This window comes from Impatiens glandulifera, chromosome 4, assembly GCF_907164915.1.
Source record: "Impatiens glandulifera chromosome 4, dImpGla2.1, whole genome shotgun sequence".
NCBI lineage: Eukaryota > Viridiplantae > Streptophyta > Magnoliopsida > Ericales > Balsaminaceae > Impatiens > Impatiens glandulifera.
The window spans coordinates 45927077-45936293 of NC_061865.1; the positions used below are offsets into that span (position 1 = coordinate 45927077).

Here is a 9217-nt window from a genome sequence, read left to right on the forward strand (position 1 = left end):
AGATCCAGCATTTTTACCTCTAAGTTTTGCTCATTCCTTTTTCAACGTTCGATAAACTTGCTCAGCTCAGTCTCCGGCCAAGGACTAGAAGATGGCGACCGGAGGAAGATTGCTGGCCGTCATTCTTCTCTGGATAGTACTTCTATTTGCAACATTGGCCTTTATCCTTGTAATCTTCTCCGTCTCGTTTCTATTGTTCTTTCTTCTCTTAACCTACTGATTTCTAACTTGTAATTTCTTGAAACTAATTCATCTTTTTCTCCAGCAGAATCGATTAGGCGATTCAGGATTCTCATCTGACGGCGAACCCATCAATTCAGAACTTATAAATAAGGTAAACAAATTCAACTCACAAATGTAGCTAAACTAATATCTTATCATGAGACTTTTCTCTTTTAAATTGATGTTGTAGAACAATAAATTAGGGGATGATCTTGAAGAGGTTACACACAAAGTATACTTTGATATTGAGATTGGCGGCAAATCTTCTGGTACATATTTGTTTCTTTTTCTGAGAAATACTGGTAATTATATAGTTAATGTAGGTACAAAAAGAGAATTCTTTAGTAGCTACAACACATTATTTTGATTGATATCTTGCTAAAATAGATGTGTCCTGTTTATATCATACAATAGAGAAATCTGTAACACTTTACATAATAAAGTCCTAAACAATATTCAAACCAATACCAAGATTTTATCATTTTTCTAAACTATTATGTTATCATCTTCTAGTGGGATATTCTCCCAATATCATTATGTGTTCATATTTCTGTGTCACTATGTTTTCATTTCCATCACTTTTAAGTCTCCATCTTCCAATGTAGATAAGATAACTAACTTTCTATAGTATGAAATTGATAATAATATTTAACATTATCTCTTAATTTGTAGTCTTGAGTTTCTCATTGAATTTATCAAATATGTGTTTGTATACCCATTTATGAGTAATAGTCTTTTAGCCTTTTGGCAAGTCCACATGTTTTCATGTTTGAGTTTGTAACAATTTTAGATAACTTATCTTCCATTGCTTTTAGCCAACATTCTTGTTGTGAAACTTCTTTGAATGATTGTGGCTCGCTAGAGAACAAACCAAACACAATTGAGGTATAAATGTCACTAATCAATAGGGTCTTTCTTGGAGGACTTTTTCAATCAAATTCTTCATTTAAGGGAAAGTCTTGTGTAGGAGGTCGAGATGGACTAACTTGGGGTGTAACTGGATCAACAAATTGTTGTGACTGTCTTCTTCAACTTCTTTCTCCTTCCAATCCTACACAGCTATTCATCAAAGATAACATCTTGAGATACATGGATTTTGTTTCTTGATGGATTCAACAACCGGTACACAGGAGACTGATTAGGGATTCTGCACATTTTGCATTTTAATAACAATCTTTTAACTCGTGATTTGGTTTCTTGCAATTGATACAAGAATGAGAGTACGCACAATAGGATTAGGCTAATGACCCTAATAAATGTTAAGCTGACAAAAGGATTTAGGACAATAGCAGTTATGAGGAAGGAAACAGTTAGGACAATAACGGTTATAAAGAAGGATGGTAAGAAAGGGTAGTTGGTAGTGATAGAATAGTTTAAAATAGATTAGGAGTGGTGTTTTTCTGTGATCAGTTTTTTTGGGGCAAGTAGCACAACCCTCAACTGTCATGACCTCCCATTTTTATCATAGCGTTCTTAGTAGGAATCGAACATGATTGGTTTCTTAGGTAAGACCTTTTGTCACTTTAGCTACCCTAGTAGATTAAGCGTTCTATGTTTCGGTATGCTGAAATTTAGTTGATGATTATGTTCTATCTCTGATGGTTTTCTTTTTGTTCATCTTAGTCTCTTACACTAACACTTAAGATTTATTTTCTTACCTAAATTTGATTCTATGTATCATTGATGCATTCTAATATAGAATTAGATGAGAACAAATTAATTGTACATAGAAATCAGATTTATGTGTGAGAAATCCTAATTACTATGTAAGAATTCTAGACTTTGATGAGAAGAGATAAAACCCTAAGAGAGAGAACATAATCATTAACTATCTTACGACATAACCAAAAGTAACTCCTAAACTATTTATACTATTCTACCGGTAACCACCACCCTTCCTAACTGTCCTTCATAACCTCTGCCGTCCAAAGAGCTCAACCTTTCATAGGGTCACTAGCCTAATCCTATCTCACGTATCAGAGAGTAACAAGAATGTTGTGGCCAATTGCCTTTTCAAGTAGTCTCCTCATTTTTCTTCCATTTGTTACTTTTCTTTTTTTTGAGTCTCCATAACTTCTGGTGAATCATGAATGTTTCTGGTGCTAGTTTAGATGGCATGCTTAATCTTGAATGGAGCACTAGAGCGATTAATTCTTTGATCATCTGCTGGAAGGTTCAACTCACTGTCATTTTTTACAAGTCTTTTGGTTCTTCGATCGTGGCAGCTGCATGATAAAACTTAGGAGGAAGGCTTCAAAGAATCTTCTCAACGACTCTTTAATCGTTGATTTCGCCTCAACTACTTTTTGTTTTGATTGACAATATTAAAAACACGAGAAGAGAAATCATGTACCTTCTCTTGATCCTCCATCTTTAGATTGTCAAAATCTAATCACATGGATTGGAGTTTCAATGCAGTTGTTTTCTCCATACCTTGAAATTCTTACTTCAATATCACCCAAGGTTCTTTAGTCTTTGACACCAAATATGAGGAAAGATGGTTTTCCCCAAGCCTTGTTGAATATAACGTAACGTCAATGCGTCTCCTTTTCTAATTTATTTTCCTTCATCATCATCACTAAAATTTTCGAGTTTGCATCATCCCTAAGACCTAAGGATATGAGAATGTTTCAGCTTCGCTGCTCCATAATTCAAAGAATTAGCCTTCAAGGATAGGAACTTGACTTGGACAGTATGAGACATTTCAAGGATAAAATACAACCTGTCTATACCAATTTTTGGCGTGGAAAAAATGAAATGTGAGAATCTTCGAATTTTATTGTGGAAAATGGTCGAAACAGATATGAATTCTAAAGAGATGATTGTCAATCTCTCGAACCAGATGGCTATCCAATTCACTGAGATCGAAGTCCATTCAGAACAAATGGCGGCACAGGCCGAGAGGCTCAGTAATCATGACGGCTTGCATGATGAAACGCCTTCTTGAGATAGGTTCCCAAACTAGAACACTGGGATGGTTCACGAGTCCACCGTGCAGATCATGAGGAGTGTGATGTTTATAGAGCTCCTACACGGTTTATAAGGATTGATTTCCCGAAGTTTTACAGTCAAGATGTTCTAGGATGGATTCTCACGGCGGAACAATTTTTTCATCTGGATAAAACACCAGAAGGAACGAAGGCTCATGCCGATTCAGTTCATTTTATGGTATGGCTTCTGATATTATGAGAACTATACGTATACAATATGAAATCTAGGTTTGACAGTACCTTAGTAACTGCCGATAAGATGAGAGATTAGAGGAGTAGAGAATGAGAATAATTGCAGATCTGCAATTGATAGGAAGAAGAGATTAGACGAGATGCAGAATGAGAATAGGAAGAGTTAATTAGAGGAGTAGAGAATGAGAATAATTGCAGATCTGCAATTGATAGGAAGAAGAGATTAGACGAGATGCAGAATGAGAATAGGAAGAGTTAATCAGGGTTACCTGAAGAGTCAATTCATTAGTAGTGGTTTCTATCAGTAGTGGCATACTTAGAGGGTATTCTGGACGAAATTGCGAAACCTAATACATTATTTGAAGCTACGAGTATATGGCTAGATTGCAAGAGTCTACATGCACAGTTTTAAATCAGAAAGTGACATTGACTAACAACGGCTTACCTCTGTTACCAACTCCTCAGTCCTCTCACCATTTTTCTTCTGTCAAACTTTTTTCACTCTATTTCTTCATATCACCCTTGTTTTCTCTTCCGCCACTCAGTCCTTCCATTTCACAACTTCTACTATTCCCTCACAAGTGTTTCGGCCTTCCTTGGCTTGTCCTCCTAGCTCTTGGAGACGACTTAATCAAAACATCAGAGAGGGAGAATGGCCAAGGATTTGTGTTTCACATGTGAGGAGAAATACGATAGAAATCATGTTTGTAAAGTTTTGTTATTCGCTATTTCTCCTTCTAAATGTAATCCAAAGATAGATCTTGAATCCGGTTTCTTTTCTGAACATATTCCAACTGATACACTTTCTGATGATATCATTCTTAGTGTTTCCATTAACGCTTTGAATGGAACTCATAAATTTAGAACGATGCACATTACAGGAATGATTGGCCAATACCTTATTTTGGTTTTGATCGTTTAAGGTAGCCCTCACAATTTCCTCAATCCTTGTATCCTTTGTCATATTTCATATACTGTTCGATCCACCCCCAATCTCTCCATTTCTGTGACGGATGGATTCTCTCTTGTTAGCTCAGGAGTTATCACTAACATGCAATGGCAAATGCAAGGATTAAACTTTTCAACTGATGTTGGTATCTTTTCGATGCCCAACTATGACATGATATTGGGCGTTCAAGTGTTAAATTTGCTAAGAGAATTCACTAGCAATTTCAGCCAACTCACAATGAAATTTACGAGATGGGTATGAGATTACCTTTTAAGGTAGTCAAGCGGGAGTGGTCAGTGTTATCAGTCTTATCTTAGGGGATGAATTATCTCCAGAATTGAAGAAACTCAGCCCGACTGCCTTGTTCTGTCTAGTTCCAAAGGACTGTGGTCCGAGTTCCTTATTTGCGATCAATGAGTCATCTCCAATTGGGGAGGCCACGGGTCCAACTACTCGGCTTTTACAGGAGTTTGATAATCTTTTTCAGCCACCAAAGACTCTACCGCTTGTACTGGATCACGAGCCCTTGAAACACCTATTGAATCAACGATTACATCATCCATGCCAAGAAAAATGGATGACAAATGATTGGATTATGCATTCTTAGTTCAGAATCAGAAAGGTAAAGATAATATTGTGGCGAACACTTTATTGTGAATACCTGACAACTCGTGTGCAACAATATCTTCGTTCTGTACAGTGAACACCTGACAGCTCATATCCTATTAACGGAGGAGTCTTAACATCTAACGTACTGGAAAAAAAAATCATCTGACTAGCATGTGCAACATTTGTTTGAAAAGTGAAAAATTCATTGATCATATTCTTCTTCATTGCGATCTTGCGAAGAACATGTGGACTCTTCTGCAGAATCTCCTTCATTTTCAATGGAATACATCAACAAATGTCGTTGACTTTTGGTTAAATGGATTAACTGGAGCTCTAGCAAAAACATTGTGGACGAATGAAAACCAATTCCCCTCATCATGTGGTGGACGATATGAAAAAAGAAATATAAGAGTCTTCAAAGAGAAAAGTTATGAGTACGATCATCTCAAAAGATTCATGTTACACACGTTCGTTTCAATCCGGAAAAAGGGGCATGTACGGGATGAGAATTTTTCGATGTTATTGCCGTTTAAAATTCTTACGTTGTATTTTTTTATTTTCTGATTTGCTGTTTTTTTTTTTTTAAAGGTCAAATTTTCATTGAAACTAAAATACAAGATGCGTTTAGTGAATTACAAATGGGAGGGAGAAGAGAAACAAAAACAAAAGAACAGAAAGAGGAGAAAAATACTAAATGCCAATAAGTTCTGATTTGTTGTTTCCCTTTTGTAATGTTTGAATGTATCTTGCGCTCTTTTTATTTAAAAGTTGACCATTTAAAAAAAAGTATTATGATACATTTGCAGCCGAAAAATGAAGTATTATGATTTACCCATCTCCCTTCCCCTTCTTTCCCTTCCGTGCAATTCTATGTTATCTCATTCTCTTTTCCATTGATAATTTCCTAAAATTCAAAAGAAACACTATAAGAATAAGCAACACCTATATTGTATCATTTTTCTAAACCATTATGTCACCATCTTTGAGTGTGATATTCTTCCAATACCGTTATGTCGTCTTCCAATGCCACTATCTTCCAAGACATTAAGTCTTCATCTTCTAATATAACTAGTTTCCATTTCCAAGATACCAAATTAATAATTATATTAACAGTTAACTGGTAAGAACTAATCTGTATTGGACCTATCCCAATTCTTTGATCATATAAGAGAAACACAACTACAAAATAGAAATACTGTAGCTATCCATTTGTTTGAAAGAAATGTGGTTGCATCGATTCTTTCACCAATTTTACTTTTTTCATCCTCAAAGAGTCTATTAGGGTCCAAATCCGGAATGATGAAAACTGAAATATATTTTGCAAACAAATGGCTAAGCATCACTTAGTGGTTTCAATCAGGATTTCAAATTGAGCACTTTGACCATCTTATTCTTGCAAATTGATGGTAAGAGTTAAGAAAATGTTGTGTGATTCATATTTACGCGTATCAATCTTCTTGTTTCGGTGGTTTATTTGCAGGTCGCATTGTAATTGGCCTCTTTGGAAAGACTGTCCCTAGGACTGTAGGTACTTTATCTGTTGTAACATGAAGCTTTCTCTATTCAAGTGGCATATATGTTTTATGCAAGAAGTAACAAATTTATTTGTTGATATTGCAGACAACTTTCGAGCTCTTTGCACTGGTATTTGTTTCACCCTTATATATATCATTTTTATGTTTACACATGGAAAAACACTTATGTTGATTAGAAGCTTATGAATATGTAAGTCTTGTATACTGATTTTGTATTAAGATTGAAAATCATCAAGGGTGAGACTTTTGTTTGATGTAGGTAAACCCATTTGTGTTTGGTAACCATGAAATTGATCTATTTTAATTTAACAAGTTAATATTTAGAAATAATTTTTTTTTTCAATTTAGAAAGTTTAACATGTTGAACCGATATTTTGATGTTTTGAATTTTGGAAGTTAAAGTGCGGAAACAATCTATATTTTTTTTTGGTATGAAAATTGACTTCTAAACAAAAACTCTTAGTACCTCAGCTATCCTAATATGTTTTGTCAAACAAATATCTTAATAATAAATATAATATATATTCAAATTGTTTTTATTATATTTTTTCAAACATAAGAATAAGAATTGGAATTGAATTACAATTTTATAGTTTTTCAAACATAGAAATTGAATGTCAATTCCACTCATCTAAACAAATCTTAACTGTTTTTGTTTCTGGATCTGCATCCATTTCCATTGACAGAAACACAAATCATTTTTTGAATGTGCTGCTGACTAAATTTTGTTTCAAATGATATTTTACTTGGAAACAGAAACAATAATTTTTTCCAAATGAATATCCATAGTAGGTTTATTGCATTTGCACTGTAGCACATAGTTTTGGTTGACAAGATATTTTTCTTCTTTTTTATAATCATCGAATTAGAGGACTTGGATAGGTTAGAAACTTTTGCATGTATGTTATACTTACATATTGATTAGGCTAATCATCAAACATCAAGTCTTAGGTTTGTGGCAGATGTTATGTTACCCATATTAGCTCCATTGGATAACAATATTTCATTTGGATGTGGATCCAAATGAGATTATATTTTGAAATAGAACATAGTCAAACACGAATTCATAAATTTGTCTGTTGTTTCTCATATGGCACCGGATTTAGATCCAGAAACATGACCAATATAGTATGATCGCGATGCTGACTAATCATCTGATTATTATTTCGTTTTGTCATTAAAATGAAAAGGACATCGGTTTACTTACCTTAGGCATGCCAAACCCTTCTAGTGCATTTTTGTTTCTTAGAACCTGTTAGAAGTTAGTAACCTCTTTGACAATAACTATACTGATTGAAAGAAAAATGTTTGTTCCCCTTGGAGATTATAGACATGATACATATAGAAAGCAATATTTGAAATGAACAATTTGGTGAATTTTGAAATTAACTACATGAAGTTCAAAATTTTCTGAGCCCATTTTAAAGATGTTATTTTGTCACTATATCTGGTATAATCACGGTCTTATTGAAAAATCTCCATAGTTATCGTTTAGTATAAGATTGATTTTTGGTTGTAGTGTGACTTGTGGCTTTATTAGTTGTAAAGAATGGTTATTCTGTAGTTTTTTCTTCATTTAGTATCCATATGATCATGATCGAGATTTTTTTGTATATCATTTTGATTTTTGGTTTCTAAATCATACAATATTATTTCAGGTGAAAAAGGAACCGGAAAAAGTGGGAAGCTTCTCAATTACAAAGGAAGCATATTCCACAGGATTATTCCGAGTTTCATGATCCAAGGCGGTGATTTCACCCGTGGTGATGGAAGGGGTGGTGAGTCAATTTATGGCGACAGTTTTGCGGATGAGAACTTTAAATTGAAGCATACCGAACCAGGTTAAGATTTTTTTGTTGGGTTTTACTCTTGCCTCCTGTACCTAAAGGATTATGATGCAATAAATAGTGAATGTTTGATTGCATCAGGTTTCGTGTCAATGGCAAATTCTGGACCAGACACGAATGGATCGCAATTTTTCATCACGACTGTGATCACTAGCTGGTAATATAGTGTTTGAATATACAAACTTATTCCAATCTTGTTATTGAAATATATTGTTATCTTTTACACAGGTTAGATGGGCATCATGTTGTATTTGGAAAAGTAATATCTGGGATGGATATTGTTTATAAAATTGAAGCTGAGGGATCACAAAGTGGGATTCCAAGAAAGAGAATTTTGATATCAGATAGTGGAGAACTTCCTTTGTGATCTAGCCTTCTGTTTTCCAAGCCATGTTGAAGGTTTGTTTTATCAGGCTATATATTATATGATATTTGGAACTTAGTGTGACATGGATTTAAATCATTACTTTGTTCACAAATGACCATATCATTGTGCTCACAGAATCAGAAATATTTTCAAATGTTCTTTACAGTTGAAGTAAATCAATGAATCCAGTGATTATTAATCACCAAAAAAATTGATTGGAAGTTCAATTATTCAACTAAAATAGAAGTGATATTTACATAAATTGGTAAATTTATGTACAATAAACAAATCTTCGAGAATGGTTGAAGACAAGATTGTGAAATATAAAAATTTGATATCACACCAAAGAATTTTAAGGTTAAATGTTGGCCTCATCAATTTTGAGATCTCAACCTTGCATTATTAATTATATGACTTTTGATGTTGATTAATGAGTTCATTTGTTCTGTTAATATATAATAATTACTGCCAAAAATATTTATTTTTGTTTGTTCATTATTAAGTAC

At 33.9% G+C, this 9217-nt stretch overlaps 1 protein-coding gene across 2 annotated transcripts; it reads left to right on the forward strand.

Annotated features, from left to right (window-relative positions):
- LOC124936151 (peptidyl-prolyl cis-trans isomerase CYP19-4-like) lies at nt 1-8967 on the forward strand. 2 transcript variants are annotated; one of them, XM_047476616.1, is made up of 8 exons: nt 1-169; nt 266-334; nt 413-491; nt 6443-6490; nt 6583-6606; nt 8156-8338; nt 8426-8501; nt 8573-8967. In XM_047476616.1, exons 1-8 carry the CDS (start codon nt 92-94, stop codon nt 8709-8711), a joined length of 696 nt encoding a protein of 231 aa, XP_047332572.1. In that variant the 5' UTR covers nt 1-91; the 3' UTR covers nt 8712-8967. The 2 variants fall into 2 exon arrangements, with proteins under 2 accessions (XP_047332572.1, XP_047332573.1); XM_047476617.1 differs by having other exon boundaries at nt 269-334.
- The last annotated feature ends 250 nt before the right edge of the window (nt 8968-9217 follow it).